The sequence below is a fragment of the Chenopodium quinoa genome, unplaced genomic scaffold (assembly GCF_001683475.1).
Source record: "Chenopodium quinoa cultivar QQ74 unplaced genomic scaffold, ASM168347v1, whole genome shotgun sequence".
In the NCBI taxonomy this organism is placed as follows: domain Eukaryota; kingdom Viridiplantae; phylum Streptophyta; class Magnoliopsida; order Caryophyllales; family Amaranthaceae; genus Chenopodium; species Chenopodium quinoa.
The window spans coordinates 8134855-8158113 of NW_018743574.1; the positions used below are offsets into that span (position 1 = coordinate 8134855).

The following is a 23259-nucleotide window of genomic DNA, read 5'->3' on the forward strand; positions in this document are numbered from 1 at the left end:
TTCATCGTCTTGTATGCTGTATCAAACGGGCCGTTAGGATAACCTGTAGTTTCTTTGTTTTGATTAGTGTATAGTTTCTCTTTGATTTGCATGAAATGGAATATCAAATTAGGGCTAAGCAAAACTACCCGAAAAATTGAAAACCCGTTTCGTTACCGTTTCGAAAATTAGGGTACCCGATCCGATAACCATAACGGTTCGGGTACCCGTTCTGATAATTTGTTATCGGGTATGGTTTTTGGGTATCATTTTAAAATTAACGAGTACCCATTCCGTTCCGATAAGCAATTATTTTGTGTTTTTTTCCTACTTAAATCTATTATCTATCTTTTCAATATTTAAACTCTTACATTACTTCATAATCACTATAAATATCAATATCAATAATTAGTAATGTTATTAATAATTTGGTCAAGTTCATGTGGTATTGTTGTTAATTAGTGTTAAAAAATATCATAATAACTAATTTTTTAAGTTTAATTATCACTATTGGATACTTTATAGGATACCCGATAACCGTTCCAAAAATTCGGGTACCCGAAGTCCGGGTACTCGAACTTATCGGTTCGGGTTATGGATATCACTTTTAGTGATATTGGTTATCGGGTACCCGAACCGTTAGTACTAACGGTACGGGTACCCGTCCCATGCTCACCCCTATATCAAATAGGATTAGGAACTTGTACAGAGTAGAGCTGTTAAAAGTTGACCCGAAATACCGACTCAAACCCGATTATTAACCGATCTATCTGAACCCGAAAAAATAGTGACCCAAACCCGACCTGAAATCAACCCTAGACCCGAGTTGACCCGAGTATGTGAGACCCAAACCCGAACATGAACTGACCTGGAGATTACCCAACCCGAATGTAACCTGTAAATTATTGACCTGAATCGAACCCGACTTGAACCGAAATTGACCCAAACCTGTTTTAACCTGTCAAAACCCGAATTTAACCCGACTTGTTAATAACCTGACCTGAATTCAACCCGACCCGTTCCTTACCCGATCCGAATTTAACCCAACTTGTTACAAACCCGACCCAAAATCAACCCGACTTGTTATTGACCTGACCCAAATTCAACCGGACTTGTTATTGACCTGATTCGAATTTTAACAGACCTATTACTAACCCGACCAAAAAATTCAACCCGATGTGTTACTAACCCGACTCAAAATCAACACGACTTGTTATTGACTCGACCTAAATTCAACCCAAATTGTTCCTGACCCGATTTCAAATCACCTTAAATGCAATTTAGACCACCTTATTATTGTTGATCAAAGCATTTTGTCTATGGAGACTAAGTCGATCTAGGCCGGCAAAAGAAAGGAGCATCATCCTCAAATTTAAGAGTTAAATTTAAGAGTTGAATTCGAATATGACCTAACTTGAAAATGACACGACCTGGTTGTAACCTGCAAATTATTGACTTAAACATAACCCGACTTGACTCCGAGAATTACTCGACTTGGAAATGACCCAACATGATTATAATCCGTAAACTATTGACTTGAACCGAACCCGACTTGAACCCAAGAATGACCCGACTTGAAAATGACCCGCCCTGATTATAACCCACAAATTATTGACTTTAACCGGACCCGACACAAACCCGAGAATGACCCGACCTGATTCTAACCCACAAATTATTGACTTGAACCGAACCCGAATCGAACCCGAGAATTATCCTAACCCGTTTTAACCTGAATAAACCCGACCTATATTCACCCGACCCAAATGTAACCCGACCTGTTATTACCCGACCTAAACCCGACCGAAACCCGATAAGAAGTATGACCCGACGTGACCCGACTCAAGCATGACCCAACCCAAACCCGACCCGCATAGGTTATGGAATTAATTCGAATTGACCCGACCTGACCCGAATTGACCCGATGCACTCTTACCGACTCAAACCCGACCCGTTTACCCAAATTGAAAGCTCTACCCAAAACCTCAAAAATTCTCAAAAAGCGTGGATATTAGCCTTTAATTTTGGAATATTTTGACTTTTTTCACCTGGAAATGAAAATTAACGAAATGTTTACTATGGTCCTTAATATCCTTCGGGAGTCCAATTTGCCTTTAAACGACCACATTACCGTTTTACAACTTGCACCGATTTCATAAACTCAAGCCTACCACAAACATTTATAACAACATATATTGATCATGTATGGTCCCAAACGACATTATATGACCCCCGAGATGTATCTCCTAAAATCTAAAGGCTTTTCGAAACCGGGTCCTGAAACCTCCAAAATTTCTCAAAAAACGTGGATATAAGCCTTCAATTTTAGATTTTTTTTACTTTTTTCGCGCGGAAATAAATATTGTCGAAATGTTTACCATGGTCCCTAATACCCTCCGGAAGTCCAATTGGGTGGGTGGAACCATCCAATTTGCCTTTAAACGACCAATTTACCGATTCACAACTTACATCTATTTCATTAACTCAAGCCTACCACGAACATTTATGACTACAAATAATGATCATATATGGTTCCAAACGATATTATATGACCCCGAGAAATATCCCCAAAAATCTCAAGCATTTTCGACACCGGGCCACGAAACCTCCAAAATTTCTCAAAAAGTGTGGATATTAGCCTTCAATTTTGGAATTTTTTTACATTTTTTCGCCCGGAATTAAAAATTACCAAAATTTTTACCATGTTCCCTAATACCCTCCGGGCTTCTAATTGGGTGGATGAAACCATTCTATTTGCCTTTAAACGGCTAATTTACCGGTTTAAAACTTTCATCGTTCACTCAAACCTACTAGAACTTATATGACAACATATAATGATCATATATGGTTCCCGACAACATTATATGACCCCGAGATGTATCTCTTTTAATTTCAATACTTTTCGATACCAAGCCCCGTAACCTCCAAAATTTCTCTAAAAGCGTAAATATTAGCCTTTAATTTTTTAACCTTTTTTTCGCCCGAAAATAAAAATTGCCGAAATGTTTACCATGATCCCTAATACCCTTTGGGAGTCCAATTGGGTGGGTGGAACCATCCAATTTTCCTTTAAACGACCAATTTAACGATTTACAACTAACATCGATTTCATTAATTCAAGCCTACCACGAGCATTTATGATAACATATTATGATCATATATGGTTCCAAACGGCATTATATGACCTCGATAAATATCTCCTAAAATCTCAAGCCTTTTCGACACCGGGCCCCGAAACCATTAAAATTTCTCAAAAAGTGTGGATATTAGCCTTCAATTTTGAAATTTTTAAACTTTTTTTTGGCCCGGAAATAAAAATTGACGAAATGTTTACCATAGTCCTAACACCCTCCGGGAGTCCATTTGGATGGGTATAACCATCCAATTTGCCTTTAAACGAGCAATTTAATGATTTACATCTTGCACCGATTTCATTAATTCAAGTCTACCACGAACATTTATGACAACATATAATGATCATATATGGTTTCAAACGGAAAAATTTGAATCCATGATGTATCCCCTAAAATCTCAAACCTTTTCGACACCGGGTACATAAACCTCCAAAATTCTCAAAAAGCGTGGATATTAGTCTTCAATTTTTGAATTTTTTGACTTATTTTCGACCGGAAAAAAAATTGACGAAATGTTTACCATGATCACTATTACCCTCTTGGAGTCCAATTGGGTGGGTGGAACCATCCAATTTGACTTTAAACGACGAATTTACCGATTTACAACTTGCACCGATTTCATGAATTCAAACCTACCATGAACATTTATTACAACATATAATGATCATATTTGGATCCAAACAACTTTATATGACCCCGAGATATATCTCCTTAAATCTCAAGCATTTTCAACACCGGCCCCGAAACATCCAAAATTTCTCATAAAGTGTGGATATTAGCCTTCAATTTTGGAATTTTTAAACTTTTTTGGCCCAAAAAAAATTGACGAAATGTTTACCATGGTCCCTAATATCCTTCGGGAGTCCAATTGGATGGGTAGAACCATCCAATTTGCCTTTAAACACCAATTTACCGATTTACAATTTGCACCGATTTCATTAATTCAAGCCTACCACGAACATTAATGACAACAAATAATGATCGTATATGGTTCCAAACGGCATTATTGAACTCCGAGTTGTATCCCACTGAATTTCAAGTCTTTTCGACACCGGGCCCCGAAACTTCAAATATTTATCAAAAAGCGTGGATATTAGCCTTCAATTTTGGAATTTTTAGACTTTTTTTAGCCCGAAAATAAAAATTGGCGAAATTTTTACCATGGTCCGAAATACTCTCCGGGAGTCCGATTGGGTTAATGGAATTATTCAATTTGCTATTAAACGGCCAATTTACCGGTTTACAACTTACCCCAATTTAATTAATTCAAGCCAACCGCGAACATTTATGACAACAAATAATGATCATATATAATTCCAAACGTCATTATATGACCCCAAGATGTATCCTATAAAATTTCAAGTTTTTTCAACACCGAGCCCCGAAACGTCAAAATTTTTCAAAAAGCGTGGATAATTAGCCTTCAATTTTGGAATTTTTAGACTTTTTTTAGCCTGGAAATAAAAATTGCCAAAATTTTACCATGGTCCCAAATACCCTCCGGGAGTCCGATTGGGTTGGTGGAACCATTCAATTTGCCATTAAACGACCATTTTACCGGTTTAAAACTTACACCGATTTCATTAATTCAAGCCAACCACGAACATTTATGACACCAATAATGATCATATATGGTTCCAAACGGCATTATATAACCCCGAGATAAAACCCATAGAATTTCAAGTCTTTTCGTCACTGGGCCCCGAAACTATTATTATTTCTCAAAAAGCGTGGATATTAGCCTTCAATTTTGGAATTTTTAGACTTTTTTTTAGCCTGGAAATTAAAATTGCCAAAACGTTTACCATGGTCCCAAATATCCTCCGGGAGTCCGATTGGGTGGGTGGAACCATCCTATTTGCCTTTAAACACCAATTTACCGGTTTACAATTTGCACCGATTTCATTAATTCAAGCCAACCACGAACATTTATGACAACAAATAATGATCGTATATGGTTCCAAACGGAATTATATGACCCCGAAATGTATCCCATAGAATTTCAAGTCTTTTCGCCACCGGGCCCCGAAACGTCGAAATTTCTCAAAAAGCGTGGATATTAACCTTCAATTTTGGAATTTTTAGACTTTTTTTAGCCCGAAAATAAAAATTGTCGAAATGTTTACCATGGTCCGAAATACTCTCCGGGATTCCGATTGGTTCAATGGAATTATTCAATTTGCCATTAAACGGCCAATTTACCGGTTTATAACTTACCCCAATTTCATTAATTCAAGTCAACCACGAACATTTATGACAACAAATAATGATCATATATGCTTTCAAACGGCATTATATGACTCCAAGATGTATCCTATAAAATTTCAAGTTTTTTCAACACCGAGCCCCGAAACGTCAAAATTTCTCAAAAAGCGTGGATATTATCTTTCAATTTTGGAATTTTTAGACTTTTTTTAACCCGAAAATAAATATTGTCGAAACGTTACCATGGTCCCTAATACCCTCCGGGAGCCCGATTGGGTGGGTGGAACCATTCAATTTGCCATTAAACGGCCAATATACCAGTTTACAACTTACACCGATTTCATTAATTCAAGCCAACCACGAAAATTTATGACAACAAATAATGATCTTATATGGTTCCAAACGGCATTATATGACCATGATATGTAAACCATAGAATTTCAACCTTCATTTTTGGAATGTTTTTACTTTTTTAGCCCGGGAAAAAAATATTTCTGAAATGTTTACCATGGTCCCAAATACCCTCCTGGAGTCCGATTGGGTGGGTGGAACCATTCAATTTGCCATCAAACGGCCAATTTATCGGTTTACAACTTACACCGATTTCATTAATTCAAGCCAACCACAAATATTTATGACAACAAATAATGCTCAAATGTGGTTCAAAACGGTATGATCCCGAGATGCATCCCGTAGAATTTAATATCTTTTCGACAACGGAACCCGAAACGTCAAAATTTCTCAATTAGCCTTCAATTTTGAATTTTTTACTTTTTTTAGCCCGAAAATAAAAATTGCCGAAATGTTTACCATGGTCCCAAATACCCTCCGGGAGTCCGATTGGGTGGGTGGAACCATTCAATTTGCCATTAAACGGCCAATTTACTGGTTTACAACTTACACCGATTTCATTAATTAATTAAAGCCAACCACGAACATTTATGCCAACAACTAATGATCATATGTGGTTCAAAACGGGATTATATGATCCCGAGATGTATCCCATAGAATTTAATGTCTTTTCGAAAATGGGACCCGAAACGTCAAAATTTCTCAAAAAGCGTGGATATTAGCCTTCAATTTTGGATTTTTTTTGACTTTTTTTTAACCCGAAATTAAAATTGCCGAAATGTTTACCATGATCCCAAATACCATTTGGGAGTCCGATTGGGTTGGTGGAACAAAGCCAACCACGAACATTTCTGACAACAAATAATGATCATATGTGGTTCAAAACGAAATTATATGATCCCGAGATGTATCCCATAGAATTTAATATCTTTTCGAAAACGGGACCCGAAACGTAAAAATTTCTCATAAAGCGTGGATGTTAGCCTTCAATTTTGGAATTTTTAGACTATTTTTAGCCAGGAAATAAAAATTGCCGAAACTTTTACCATGGTCCCAAATACCCTCCGGGAGTCCAATTGGATTGGTGCAACCATTCAATTTGTCATTAAACGGCCAATTTACCGGTTTACAACTTACCCCAATTTAATTAATTCAAGCCAACCAAGAACATTTATGACAACAAATAATGATCATATATGGTTCCAAGTGGCATTATATGACCCCGAGATGTAACACATAGAATTTCAAGTCTTTTCGACACCGGGCCCCGAAACGTCAAAATTTCTCAAAAAGCGTGGATATTTACCTTCAATTTTGGAATTTTTAGACTTTTTTTTGCTCGAAAATAAGAATTGCTGAAATGTTTACCATGGTCCGAAATACCCTCCAGGAGTCCGATTGGGTTGGTGGAACCATTCAATTTGCCATTAAACTACCAATTTACCGGTTTACAACTTACCCTTAATTCATTAATTCATTAATTCATTTCAACCATGAACATTTATGACAACAAATAATGATCATATATGGTTCCAAACGGTATTATATGACCCTAAGATGTATCCTATAAAATTTCAAGTTTTTTCAACACCGAGCTTCGAAACGTAAAAATTTCTCAAAAATCGTGGATATTAGCCTTCAATTTTGGTTTTTTTATGCCTTTTTTTAGCCTGGAAATAAAAATTACCGAAATGTTTACTATGGTCCCAAATACCCTCTGGGAGTCCGATTGGGTTGGTGGAACCATACAATTTGCCATTAAACGACAAATTTACCGGTTTAAAACTTACCACGATTTCATTAATTCAAACCAACCACGAACATTTATGACAACAAATAATGATCATATGTGGTTAAAAACGAAATTATATGATCCCGAGATGTATCTCACAGAATTTAATGACTTTTCGACAACAGGACCCGAAACGTCAAAATTTCTCAAAAAGCGTGGATTAGCCTTCAATTTTGGAATTTTTTGACTCTTTTTAACCCAGAATTAAAAATTGCCGAAATGTTTACCATGATACCAAATACCCTCCGAGAGTCCGATTGGGTAGGTGGAACCATTCAATTTGCCATTAAACGGCCAATTTACCGGTTTACAACTTACACCGATTTTATTAATTAATTAAAGCCAACCACGAACATTTAATACAACCAATAATGATCATATATGGTTCCAAACGAAATTATATGACCTCGAGATTTAACCCATAGAATTTCAAGTCTTTCCGACACCGGGCCCCGAAACTTCAAATATTTCTCAAAAAGCGTGGATATTAGCCTTCAATTTTGAAATTTTTAGACTTTTTTTAGCCCGGAAATAAAAACTGCCAAAACGTTTACCATGGTCCCAAATATCCTCCAGGAGTCCGATTGGGTTGGTGGAACCATTCAATTTGCCATTAAACGACCAATTTACCGGTTTACAACTTACACCGATTTCATTCATTCAAGCCAACCACGAACATTTATGACACCAATAACGATCATATATGGTTCCAAACGGCATTATATGACCCCGAGATGTAACCCATAAAATTTCAAGTCTTTTCGACACCGGGCCCCGAAACTTCAAATATTTCTCAAAAAGCGTGGATATTAGCCTTCAATTTTGGAGTTTTTAGACTTTTTTTAGCCCGAAATAAAAATTGCCAAAACGTTAACCATGGTCCCAAATACCCTCCGGGAGTCCGATTGGGTGGGTGGAACCATTAAATTTGCCATTAAACAACCAATTTACCGGTTTACAACTTACCCCGATTTCATTAATTCAAGCCAACCACGAACATGTATGAAAACAAATAATTATCATTTATGGTTCCAAACGGCATTGTATGAGCCCAAGATATTTCCCATAGAATTTCTAGTCTTTTCGACACCGGGCCCCGAAATGTCAAAATTTCTCAAAAAGCCAATTTTTTATTTTTTTAAACTTATTTTTTCCCGGAACTAAAAATGTCCTAAATGTTTACCATGATCCCTATTACCCTCTCGGAGTCCATTTGGGTGGGTGGAACCATCTAATTTGGCTTTAAACGACCAATTTACTGGTTTACAACTTGCATCGATTTCCTTAATTCAAGCCTATCATGAACATTTTTGACAACATATAATGATCATATATGGTTCCAAACAGCATTATATGACGCCGAAATGAATCTTCTTATGTCTCAAGCCTTTTCGACACTGGGCCTGAAAACCTTTAAAATTTCTCAAAAAGTGTGGATATTAGATTTCAATTTTGGAATTTTTTTTTACATTTTCTCTCCCGGAAATAAATTGCCAAAATGTTTACAATGGTCCCTAATACCCTCCAGGATTCCAATTGGATGGGTTGAACCATCCTATTTGCTTTTAAACGGCCAATTTACCGGTTTACAACTTTCACCGATTTAATTAACTCAAACTTATTACGAACATGTATGACAACATATAATGATCATATATTATTCCCGGCGGCATTATATGACCCCGAGATTTATCTCATTGAATTTCAAGACTTTTCGACATTTGGCCCTGAAACCTCCAAAATTTCTCAAAAGCGTGGATCCCTAATACCCTTTTGACTTTCTAAAAAAACTATTAAATTTTTAATTTTTTGACTTTCTTTTTGCCCGAAAATAAAAATTATCGAAATGTTTACCATGATCCCTAATACCTTTTGGGAGTCCAATTGGATGGGTAGAACCATCCAATCTACCTTTAAACGGCCAATTTACGATTTACAACTTGTACCGATTTCATTAAGTCAAGTCTACAATGAGCATTTATGACAACATATATTGATCATATATGGTTCCAAACGACATTATATGACCCCGAGATATATCTCCTAAAATCTCAAGCCTTTACGATACCGGGCCCTGAAACCTTTAAAATTTCTCAAAAAGTTTGGATATTAGCCTTCAATTTTGGAAATTTTAAACTTTTTTTGGACCAGAAATAAAAATTGACGAAATGTTTACCGTGGTTCCTAACATCCTCCGGGAGTCCAACTGGATGGGTAGAACCATCCAATTTGCCTTTTAACTACCAATTTACCGATTTACAACTTGCACCAATTTCATTAATTCAAGCCTACCATGAACATTTATGACAACATATAATGATCATATATGGTTCCAAATGGAATTATTTCAATCCGAGATGTATCCCCTAAAATCTCAAGCCTTTTCGACACCGGGCACCAAAACCTCCAAAATTCTCAAAAAGCGTGGATATTAGCTTTCAATTTTTGAATTTTTTTGACTTATTTTCGCTCGGAAATAAAAACCGCCGAAATGTTTACCATGATCACTATTACCCTCTGGGAGTCCAATTGGGTGGGTAGAACCATCCAATTTGCCTTTAAACGACCTAATTACACGTTTACAACTTGCACCGATTTCATTAATTCAAGTCTACCACGATTATTTACGACAACATATAATGATCATACAAGGTTCAAAACAACAGTATATGACCTCGAGATGTATCTCCTAAAATCTTAAGCCTTTTCGACACCGGGCTCCGTAACCTCCAAAATTTCTCAAAAAGTGTGGATATTATCCTTCGATTTTGGAATTTTTTGATTTTATTTTGCCTGGAAATAAAAATTGTCGAAATCTTTACCTAAAATTTGTCCCCGAGATATATCCCCTAAAATTTGTCTTTAAACGACCAATTTATCGGTTTACAAATTTCATGGATTTCATTAACTAAAGCCTACCACGAACATTTATGACAACATATAATGATCATATATGATTCCAAACGACAATATATGACCCCGAGATGTATCCCCTAAAATCTCAACGATTTTCAGCACCGGGCATCGAAACCTACAAAATTTCTCAAAAAGCGTGGACATTAGCCTTAAATTTTGGAATTTTCTGACTTTTTTTTTGCCTGAGAATAAAAATTGCCAAAATGTTTGCCAGGTCTTTAATACCCTCCTGGAGTCCAATTAGGTGGGTGGGACCATCCAATTTGCCTTTAAATGGTGAATTTATCGGTTAACAACTTGCACCGATTTCATTAACTCAACCCTACAACGAACATTTAGGACAACAAATAATGATCAAACATGGTTCCAAACTACATTATATGACCCAGAGATGTATTCCCTCGAGTTTCAAAACTTTTAAACACCGGGCCCTGAACACACCAAAATTTCTGAAAAAACGTTGATATTACCATTCAATTTTTGAATTTTTACCTTTTTTTCGCCCTTAAATTAAAATTGTCGAAATCTTTACCATCGTCCCTAATACCATTCGGGAGACCAATTATGTGGGTGGAACCTTCCAATTTGCCTTTGAACGACATATTTACCGGTTTCTAACTTGAACCGATTTCATTAACTCAAGTTTACCACGAACATTTATGACAACATATAATGAACATATATGGTTCCAAACGGCATTATATGACCCTGAGACGTAATCCTAAAATTTAAAGGCTTTTCGACACCGGGCCTCAAAATCTCCAAAATTTCTCAACAAGCATGAATCTTAGACTTTAATTTTGGAATTTTTCGACTTTTTTTCGCCCGAAAATAAAAATTGTAGAATTGTTTACCATGGTCCCTAATATCCTTCGGAAGTCTAATTGGATGGGAGGAAGCATTCAATTTGCCTTTAGCCTATTTACAAGTTTATAACTTGCACCAATTTCATTAACTCAAGCCTACCACGAACATTTATGACAACAAATAATGATCATATATGGTTTCTAAAAGCATTAAATGACCTTGAGATGTATCATCTAGAATTTCGAGAATTTCATTAACTCAAGCCTACCACGAACATTTATGACAACAAATAATGATCATATATGGTTTCTAAAAGCATTAAATAACCTTGAGATGTATCATCTAGAATTTCAAAAAATTTCGACACCGGGAACCGAATCCTCTAAAATTTCTCAAAATTCATGGCCATTAGCCTTCAATTTTGAAATTTTTGACTTTTTTCGCCCGAAAGTAAAAATTGCCGAAATGTTTACTGTGGTCTCCAATACCGTTCAGGAGTCCCATTGGGTGGGTGGAACCATCCAATTTTATTTTAAAAGACCAATTTACCGGTTTACAACTTGCACCGATTTCATTAATTCAAGCATAACACGAACATTTATGACAACAATTAATGATCATATATGGTTCCAAACAACATTATGTGACCCCGAGATATATCACCTAAAATTTCAAGACTTTTCGACAACGGGCTCCAAAACCTCTAAAATTTCTCAAAAAGCGTGGATATTAGTCTTTAATTTTTGAATTTTTGACTTTTTTCGACTGGAAATAAAAATTGTCGAAATGTTTACCATGGTCCTAATAGCCTCCGGGAGTCCAATAATTGGGTTTGTGGAACCATCCAATCTGACTTTAAACGGCTAATTAAATTACCAGTTTACAACTTGCACGTATTTCATTAATTCATTCCTACTACGAACATTTATGACAACATATAATGATCATATATGGTTCCAAACGACATTATATGACCCCAAGATGTATCCCCTACAAAATTAATACTTTTCTATACCGGCCCCCAAAACCTCCAAAATTTCTCAAAAAGCGTGAATATTAGCATTCAATTTTGAAATTTTTTGATTATTTTTTCGCCCGAAAATAAAAATTGCCAAAATGTTTACAATGGTCCCTATACTCTCCGGGAGTCCAATTGGGTGGGTGGAACCATCCAATTTGCCTTTAAACGACCAATTTACTGGTTTACAACTTGCATTGATTTCATCAATTCAAGCCTGCCACGAACATTTATGACAATGAATAATGATCACATATGGTTCCAAATGTCATTATATGACTACGAGATGTATCTCATTGAATTTCAAGACTTTTCGACACCGGGCCCCGAAACCTCCAAAATTTCTCAAAAAACGTGGATTAATACCTTCAATTTAGGAATTTTTTGACTTTTTTTTTCGCCCAGAAATAAAAATTACCGAAATGTTTACCATGGCACCTAATATCCTCTTGGAGTCCAATTGAGTGTGTGGAACCATTCAATTTTCTTTTAAACGGCTAATTTACCGGTTTACAACTTGCACTGATATACTGGTTTTACAACGCCCAATTTAATTAACTTGCACCGAACCCGACTTGAACAAATATTGTCCCAAACCCATTTTAACTCGTCAAAACCCGAATTTAACCCGACTTGTTACTTACCTGACCTGAACTCAACCCGACCCGAATTTAACCTAACTTGTTACAAACCCGACCCGAAATCAACCCGACTTATTATAGACCTGACCCAAATTCAACCCGACTTGTTATTGACCCGACCCGAATTTTACCATACCTATTACTTACCCAACCCAAAAATTCAACCTTATCTGTTACTAACCCGACTCGAAATTAACACGACTTGTTATTGACCCGACCTAAATTCAACCCAAATTGTTCCTGACCCGATTTCAACTCACCTTAATAGCAATTTAGACTACCTTATTATTTTTTATCAAAGCATTTTGTCTTGGGAGACCAAGTCGGTCTAGGCCAACAAAAGAACGGAGCATCATCCTCAAATTTAAGTGTTAAATATAGTATATATATTTGTTGTACAGTCAAAGGAGATAATTATCTTCCTAAATTATAGACTATTGTTCCCTAGTATATTGTCATATATATTATAGTCAAAAAATATAATTAGTTTGATAAAAATGATAATTATCTATTTATAATTAGTTGAACCCGAATATGACCCGACTTGGAAATGACCCAACTTGATTGTAACCTGCAAATTATTGACTTGAACATAACCCGACTTGAATCCGAGAATGACCCAACTTGAAAATGACCCAACCTGATTATACCCCGCAAATTATTGACTTGAACCAAACCCGATTAGAACCCGAGAATGACCCGACTTGTAAATGACCCGACCTGATTATAATCCGCAAATTTTTGACTTGAACCGAACTTGACTCAAACCCGAGAATGGCCCGACCTGATTCTAACCCGCAAATTATTGACTTGAACCAAACCCGACTCGAACCTGAGAATTACCCTAACCCGTTTTAACCCGTGAAACCCGAATTAAACCCGACTTATTGTCCACCCGACCCGAATGTAACTCGACCTGTTATTAACCCGACCTAAACCCGACCCAAACCCGGTAAGAAGTATGACCCGACGTGACCCGACTCAAGCTTGACCCAACCCAAACCGACCCGTATAGGTTATGAAATTAATCTAAATTGACCCGACCTGAGTTGACCTGACCCACTTTTACCCGACCCAAACCCGACCCGTTTACCCGAGTTGACAGCTCTAGTACAGAGCCTCTAAAAATGAAGGAAATACTAATATTTTTTCTTTTTCTATAGGTAAAACTGTAAAAGTTAGTCTGTAACGTTGAACTATGTAATATCACTTTCCTAGTTTCCTCACAGAATATCAATAAAATTTCTTAGTTTGTGCTATACATCTGAATGAACAGCATCAGTTGCATGTCATAATATTGGAATGATCAGCTGATGTGCAAACAGCAGTAAACATGAACTAAAATATCCTGAAGAAATACTATCCTCTTAAAAATACGAATCATAATATTGGAATGTTCTATAACATAATCAACAAAATAACACACTGTAAAATTAGTTGTTTAACTTGGCCTTACAAAGTTACAACTCACATTCCCTCAAAAAAAAAAAGTTACAACTCACAGAGTATCAAATTGGGCTTTCTGAGTTTTGACATGCATTTTTCTTGTGAAAAGAGTCTCTCAATATTTCCTACTAGTATTTTTTTCTTACCTTTATTATTTATGCTTGACATCTTGAATTGTAAATTTGTAACTGTAATAAATTAAGTCCAAAAGTTCATATATACCTTGTCTTAGAGTGAGAAAACTTGAGCTCCGAAGCCACACATGACACATGTGCAGCAGTGCAGGCCGCGTTGTCTGGTCCGAGTAGAGCATGTTACATGTGTGCCTGTGGGTGCAGGTGCATGCTCCTCTTCACAAAAAACTCTCCCACTAATATAATACGAATTGTGATGTTACAAACTCCTGGCCTAAACAAGTGCACATATCTAGCTAGCTGACTGGCTGTATCAGCACTGGAGACATCATTTACCGTTGCAGCACCATTCTGTTTTCAAGGTAACCACATACAAGTTGAAAACAAGATATGGCTGTTGGTACCATATTAATACGATATACGAAGTAAGAAGATAGATGTGATCTCAATCGATGTCAATATCAACATTAACGTGGATCGAGTAAGAGCTCGATAGTTTGGCTCTCCCATCTTCTAAGAGGCACCTGGGGGGGGGGGGGGGGAGTGGCCTCTGTGCCCTTCTGGTTAGGGCATTATCCTGTTTGGGGTTTAACTTCAGGAAAGGTCTGCTAACAGTCTCCACATCCTACCTACTTACAAACAAAATTCAATATCAACATTGCCAACTATGCTTTGGTATATAGCTTATCTCAATTCAATATCAGGATTAAGCCATTCTCAGTGCATAACTGATAAGCAGATCAAACTAACCAAAAGGAGTTTGCATGAACCACCGGAATCTCTTGAGGCGAGTATATGTAAATAATACCGAGTTGAAGGAAAATGAAATTACAACATAACCTACTTCCCCTGGCACCATAAATATACATCCATTGATGTTTTGCAATAAAAATTTCCATGACTGCACAGTTAAGATCACTCGCCACAACCTGCAGAGTGGCACTCATGGCCATCGATGCAGATGCCCAGTGATCAACTATCACAGGGCAAGCCTTACAAGGGATGAGAAACTCGTGAAAACTAACCCTAGAAGTCATTCGCATGCTGGCTTTGTGTCAAAGCTGCTAAGACAGATTGCAAAGGCTTGAAAAGCAGAGAGCGGATAGCGATAATCCATGGTGAATATATCTTTTCCAATCTTTCCAAACTGTAGTATAACCTTTTCTTGCTCAGCAACAGGAATGTTGTGGTGTGGCTCAACAGCTGCCACAAGCTGAAAATTCTTGACAGAGGCAACTGTTACCCTGCCTCTGAAGTTCAAGCACCAACACTGCAGCTGCTCATGCCATCTAGGAGCTTTGTTTTTAAGTATGAGTCGGTCATCTGAGAAGGTAGGCGGTGGCTCTGATAGACTGGTGGAGCTAAAACTGATAGGTTGTTCCTTCCCTGGCAAGCCTGGTGAGGGTGGACATTGCTCATTAATTGATTGAGGAAATGATTGAGGAGTTGGGGCAGACCCTCCCTCTTGAATGGAAGCTAGAGGAATGGAGTGAATGACACAATGTAGTCTTCTAGGCCCTCGGGTGCGGAGAACACTAAGCTCATAAGAGATGGTTGCTATGCTGTAATTGTAAGCAGGCACTCTAGGAGAAACCTGCTTAGAATGAAACCTTCGGCTAGACCGACTGTTAGTTTTAACTGCTGCATCTTGTGGGGGTTGGCTGTCATACACGGTGAACTTGGTACCCAAAAAATTTGACCTGAAACAATAACAATAATAATTTGTCAGATGTTTTTCATTGAACCATTTGGACAGCAATTGACATCTGATGTGATAACGTAAGCTTGCCTGAGCTTTCCAACATATGCATTGCTAGCTCTTGAGAAGTCGTCTGCAACTAAAGATATTACAAAATCTGTGCTTGTTGCTCTTCTGATCTTCCTAGCAGCCAATAATAATTTATCGTTTTCATCTTCAGCTGCAAAAGTGAACTATTAATATAGACATATACATAGTTACTCCACTTAACCTAAGCTTGTTCAGTAGATGTCCTACAAATAACACAAAAATCTCCGAGAAAAATGCTCCTAGAAACATATTCAGAAACTGACATTTGCATCTGAATAATACATTTATACAAAAGAATAAAAAGAAACTAACTTACATGGCGTCAATCCATAGTAAAGGCGAAAAGTAGAAGTTGCTCTATCCCTTTTGATGAAACATTGTATAGGCTGATCACGCGATCCAGGCTACAAGAAATTCACATACAACGGAAATTAGATGTCAAGGAGAACAAGTATAAGAATGTTACAACTTTCAAGCAGTAAACCACACTAAAATTCCAGTTATACCTGCTTCAAAGAGATCGGAAAAGTGATCCTTCCACACTGTTCTGGAGTCTGAACTATTTCTTTCGTAACATCTCTCCACGATCTACAAACGGCAGCACAAAATACTACAACACTTCTAGCAGGCCATGATGTCTCAGTATCTTCAACCCTCCTAATGATATCCAAAAGCAATTCAGATGGCAAATTCGCCCACCGACCTTGCTCAACTTCTTCAATATTAGGTGATGCTTGGTCAGGTGCAATATGTGATCTCGTTCTCCCACGCCACTGCCTCCCTCCTTCTCCTCCCCGTCTGGACCGGTTTCCGATCCCCTCTCTCATCTCTTTCAGCTCCCTTACAATGCCCTTGAAGGACATCTTATTTTGGACTAGTCTGGTCTTTTAATACATGCACCTAATGAGCTTGATGACACCTGAAACCAAACTAATGTTATCATGATTTAGACAAAGAAAGGTCGGTCTTTCAAGGCATCCAACTATTATGTTTATTAAACATAAAAACAATCTGTTATTATCTTGATTTAGATAAGCTATAATCTTTCAACACTTCCTACCTAATCAGATTAAGATACATCAAAATAAGCAGTTGTCAATTTGCCAAATTACAATAGTGTTTTGTAGCTTAATACTTTGATGATGACATTGAACCAAATTATTACTTGTATTAATTATCAAAATATAAACAATAAAACAAATTTCAACTAAACCCTCAAACACAACTAAAAAACAAACAAAATATACCATTTTTATTATCATTATTCAATGCTCTAAATAAGAACAACTTAATTTTAGCCAAAATACATCATCATACACCTAAAAAAGTTGAGATTTTTAACAATACTTTCTTCTTGCCATGAATGCTCATTTGCTTTTGTGAAGAGATCAGGAAATCAGGTTGCTCATAGTCTTGCTAAGCTTAGTAGTAAGTTTGTTTCTCTTAGAGTTTGGTTGGAAGAGTATCCCATTGAGATACATGAGGTTGTAATGGCTAATTTAGGCCTTTCTTCTACTTACTATTATTCTTATCTCTTCCCGTCAAAAAAAAAAAATTAAAAAGATGAGAGCTTTAATTTTTTTTCATTTTTTTAAGCATCTGTATATGCAGATCTACAACAACCTTTAAGTCGACATAAAAATCCAAACCCTAAAACCTAAGATAAAAATAATTAAATGGGCAGTTGTAAATTATGATTTTTATAACAATTCAAAACTCTACTCCAAAAACTAAGCCAAAACCCTTTTCGTCTCTAAAAGTTCTTATTTGGACGGTGATTATAACACTAATTAAAAATAAAAAATAAAACTCAAAGAAGAGAACTTCTGATGTGGAGAGTAGCAAGAAATGATCCGATTAACAACCAATTTTCATATAATTTGGTGAACATTAAATTAGCATTAACTAATTTGAACATTTCTAGATGATTAAATTAAAAAACTATCACATTTTCACAAAAATTTTAACAAATTTATCCACTAAAAATTTCAATAAATGTCGATCTTATCAACTTTAACCCCAAAAATAGCAATTTTTCAAACCCCAACAATAACCAAAAAAAAAAAACCAACCTGGGTAAAAAAAGCTGGGAATAGATAGAATAGGAGAGAGAAAGAGTGGGTATAAATTCAAAACCCAGAAAAAAGTGAGCAGCGATCAGATCAAAGAGAGAGAGATTGAATGAAAATTTTGGAATCAATCAAAAATCAAATCAGAATAATTTTTCAGATGAACGGTTGGATCTGATCAACATTTCTCATTCTTTCAATCTCCGCCGTCAGATCACCGCCGGTAACGGTCGGAAGTTCCGGTGATGCCCGAGAACTGCCCGCTGCCCCCCCACCTTCTGCCCGTAAATTTGAGAGAGTATTTTAGATCCCCATTTTACTCTTCTACCTTTCTTTTCTCTCACTACTTTTTTTGCTTTTTCTAATGTTTTCAGAATTCAGGCTCTCTTCTCATTTTCGTTTCTCTCTCCTCGATTTTTGCGCCGCTTCCCAAAAAAAAAAAGAAATTTACTTTGTAAAAGAAAAGAAAAAAGATTTCTGGGCTATTTTTGTTTAATTATTTTTTTTTTAATAAGAAAAGGTTTTTGAGTTTTCTGTAAAAAAAAAAAAATGGATTGAATAAAGGCTTATCCGTTTTATATATGTATGTGTGACATACAGTCATGCTGGATAGCTAGAGTACTAGACTAGTTTATGTGTTTGCTAGTAGCGCCTCATAGGATATTCAACGGTTATTTTAATTTTTCTAATAGAGTATAAATAAATTAATAAATACATCATACTCGGTATTGATGTTTTCACTATTACACACTACATAGTCCATGCTACAGAGTATTTTACCGAGCTAAATTTGATCTAATAGAAAAGTTTGTAGCAGACTAGTTTATGTGTTTGTTGATTGATTTCCTTATAGGATATACAACTTGTTTTTTTAGTTCTAGTATGTACTGGGTATATTTTCATGTACACTGATACTTGCACGAATTATTGGATTTTTGATAAATTTTATTGTCCAAAGAAGTCATAAAAACAGTACAAATACCAAGTAAAAAGGGAAAGATTTGACTAGTAATCTATTGTATATCAGTAGACCAAGACCTCATAATACGGTGGCTTAAGAATATTGGTGATATACTGATATTCATATTATTACAATCAATGAATCATGACAAAAGTAACGGTCAGATTTGCTTTGAAGGCATTGAGTTTGTCCATTGATACCGTATTAGCATGGGTGTGAATGCATTCAACCCAACCCCGTTTTTCATTTCCTTATTTAGATTGGTTGATTATTTATAACCTCTTTTTATTTTGAAATTTATAAAATGTTTTTTTTTTTTAGTATTTTTTATTCTGCAATATAATATTTAAAAATTATATTTGACTTTCTTTCAATATGTGAGTACTCCGTACTAAGTAGATTTATTGACTTAAAAAAATGTGACTTTTCTTATAAGAATGAATCATATGTTCATATCCAATAGAAAAGCAAATTAATGAATTATATATGGTATACAAGTAATTGTCAATAGATGCATTGGATTGAGGTAATTTTTCCAATATGTTAGAATAATAAAGTATTTGGTTTAAATTTTGATATAAGAGAAATTAACTCTTCGTGTACTTAAAATTTTCGATTTTACTTGGTACATTTTTTTTTTCTAACAACGGACTATTTACAATATTCATGGCATGCTTGTATTTATAATAAACATTTTGATTAAATGGTCATGATTAAATCAAACTGCATACTTAACTTTTATAGGGCCCATAATCAAAAGATAAGAGAAATGTAAATAAAGTAGAAAAAAAGTTATGAAGTCTTTTTTAAAGCATGTATTCCTTCTTATCTACAAAATTATTTTTTACTAAAGAGTTTTTATTCAATATTGTCAATTAATATATCCACAAATTCATTATTACTCCGCTTTTTTCATTTAAAAGACACAATTAGTAAAAACTTTGGATAAACTTTTGATGATTATGGAAATCTAATAGCACTCTAATTAAATGAATGCAATAGCTTTAATACGTAGTAATTTATATGATTTTTCTAATTATTATTTTTTAATTACGTAGTTCTATTAGTATGTAGAACCGCACAAGAGATAAGTAATCTTTCTAGCTATAAAAGCTTTTCATGTTTTAACTTTCCATTCATATGACTTATGAGACAATCACCATTCAAAATTACTCATTCTGCTTTTTAAAAAAATTCTTATTTTAAAACAATCACCGTTCAAATAAGAATAGCTTACAAAAACGGAATAAGTAGTTTAAATAAGTTTATCGGGAAGAGAAGGGAGGAAGTACCGGAAAACGAGTAGGCCCCCTTGATTAGGTAATCCGTGCCAAGATGCAACAAAAAAGGGGCAAAGAAGGACTAAGATGGGATGACGGGCACATGCAATGTTAAAATCCATTTGCTTAGAAAACACCAACCATATATAGAGTCCCAAATCCAACCAAACTCTCTATATAGAGTCATACAGATGGATCAGTTGAAGTGAAGTAGGTGGTTAGTTAATCTTGTCTTCCCATGTTTTCATCACAAACATGAAAATGATCTGGACTATCTCATCATCATAATATATGAGGTGATCAATATTCATGCTCAATGATATAAATGGTTAATAATTGATATATATGTCAAGTTATACAGTCATTTTTTTATAACTTTTCTTTAAAAAATTGCCTTTGACATTTTTGGTATTCTTTACTTTTTCCGGAAAGATTTGTACTTGGCTGGAGAAGAGTGTAAGAGGGAATTTAGATGGAAATAAGGGGTTAAATCTTTAGTCCATGTATGTATATCAATACATTTATCAATTTATTTATGCTTTAGAAGTCAAAATAATAAAGATATCCACGATCGAATGTTCGCATGTATGGCTAGTTGTCGTAGATTAGTCAACTTTATAATTTATACTCCTATTATGTAATAATTGAGCGAATTTCTTTTATAATACTCTTAGGAATTTCTTTTATAATACTCTTATATATACAAGTATATACCAACAATGACAAAATCGTAGTCATAAGATAATTTGGCTAAAACGTCCATAAAAAGTAAATGTACCTATAACAGAACGTTCTTTTTTTTTGTGTGTGTGTGTTAGAGGATCATCTCAACCAAAAGCTTAAGCTGATGGTTGAGGCCCAGGAATATGTTTTATATTCTATCACTTTGTTATTACCTCCGATTTTTATTAGTTACAACTTTAGAATATTTTATATATCTCAAATAATACCCTAAAATTACAATTAGAAAAAAATCGAAGGTAGTATTATATATACCATCTATATATAATTATAAATACTTCATACTTCTCTTCTCACAATTTGCATTGTAAAGAGTTAAATTTTTATTTTATTTTACAATTAGTGGTTTAGGATGGGACTCGGTTGCATGAACCTATTTTGTACCTTGTTCAAAAAATTAAATGAGTTACAAGACAATACAAATTACAAATGAGTGTGCGAAATTTAAACATGTAATATATTGTATACGAACCTCAAAATGGACTCAATGTTAGTCCGATATGATCCTTTATCTCAATTGTGTTATACAGTTACACATTTACAGTTATACTCCTACAATACTACTAGTCATTTTTTCTTCTTAAAATGATTGGAATGACATGCAACTATGCAAGGTGGCGCGGTATGGCAGAAAAGTGTAAGGGAAATGGGCTAAGAACTTGAACTAACCAACAAAATGAAATATGATTTTTGGGCCTACCAAATTGTGTGTGGGCTAAAATTTTAATTACACGTGAGTCTGTTCTGGGGATTTATAGGCCATACATTATCCAAACCCCCATACCTGAGCATATGCATAAAAAAATAAGTTTATAAATTAACAATATTTAGACATTAAAGATTCAATGTTTATTCTAATTTTAGAAATTTTAAACTTCAATCTTCTTTAGAATTCTAGTTTTGCAAAGCTTTTATTTTATTTATTTTTAAAAATATTTAATAAATTAGGTGCTGCAACTTAAAGTTATTTCATTGACCACACTTATAAAACACAACATAAAAACAAATCAAATAAGGAGAACTTCCTTCATTTCCAACTAATCCATTTATTTCCTTTTGGAGCAGGCATACATTTTTGCAGCTGGACTTCCTCAGTTAACGGCAATAAACTTCACACCTTATACTAAATTGTCAAAGTAATGTACATATAGATAGATGTCTAAAGCATAAAAAAAAATGTCTACAATAATTACTAATCACAAATAGAGAATAAAAAAATATCGGTTCACACTGTATTTTTTTTGCTTTGTTCTTCGACAAAGTTGATTCAAGCTCCTATCTACATTATTACTACATAGACTCCTAATACGAGTACGTTATAGTAGGGCATCTTTTGATATAATGTCGATAGAAAGTTAAGTAAAAAAAACTCTAGGTCATCGACATCGACATTTTTATTAATTGTTCAAGTATGAGACCTATAACATCCTTTTACCATTTCTATATACTTGTATGTTTAATATTTAAGTGCTTGAATAATATAGCTGGTACAGTACACTTTACAAAAGTTGCTCATAATTGGTCAGAAGGAGCTTTCATTACAGAAATAATATTAGTGAATGTATAAAATTTTATACCACATAAGTAAACTTTTTAGCCAATGGAATTGTCAACATTAACAAAATAACAAGCTAAATATCCCTTCTCCTTAAAGCCTAAGTTCTAAGGGACCAAAAGTAAAGTAGGTTGGCCCTTAGTTTCCCTCGATCATTTTACTTTTAATATATGATTTTTTTTATTTGTTCATATTATTTTTTTTACCTTCATATATACTATTGTAAATTAAATAAAAACATAAATTGTTTTGACATATATCTATTGTAGGAAAAACTTGATTTAGGGTTCATGTTATCTCAGCCTCTAAGTCAGTCAATCACCTGCCAATACAATGCAAGTCATTTTCTGTATAATTTACAACTAACTGATTTATTTGTTCTACCACCCTAAATATGTATAACGTATTACATATGTAGATATTTTTACATCTATATATTACAAT

At 35.0% G+C, this 23259-nt stretch overlaps 1 protein-coding gene across 1 annotated transcript; it reads right to left on the reverse strand.

Moving 5' to 3' along the window:
• Positions 1–15179: 15179 nt before the first annotated feature.
• Positions 15180–18765, reverse strand: LOC110682501 (tubby-like F-box protein 5). Its single transcript, XM_021858843.1, has 5 exons — positions 18282–18765; positions 16716–17128; positions 16526–16613; positions 16210–16339; positions 15180–16120 (listed from the first exon to the last, which is right to left on the reverse strand). Exons 2-5 carry the CDS (start codon positions 17070–17072, stop codon positions 15454–15456), a joined length of 1242 nt encoding a protein of 413 aa, XP_021714535.1. The 5' UTR covers positions 17073–17128; positions 18282–18765; the 3' UTR covers positions 15180–15453.
• Between the last annotated feature and the right edge of the window lie 4494 nt (positions 18766–23259).

Coding starts and splice junctions, on each gene's coding strand:
- LOC110682501 (XM_021858843.1), bottom strand. CDS start 17,072: ATGTCCTTCAAGGGCATTGTAAGGGAGCTGAAAGAGATGAGAGAGGGG. Junction 16,614..16,715: donor TTCCGATCTCTTTGAAGCAG/GTATAACTGGAA, acceptor AATTTCTTGTAG/CCTGGATCGCGTGATCAGCC. Junction 16,340..16,525: donor TTACTATGGATTGACGCCAT/GTAAGTTAGTTT, acceptor TCACTTTTGCAG/CTGAAGATGAAAACGATAAA.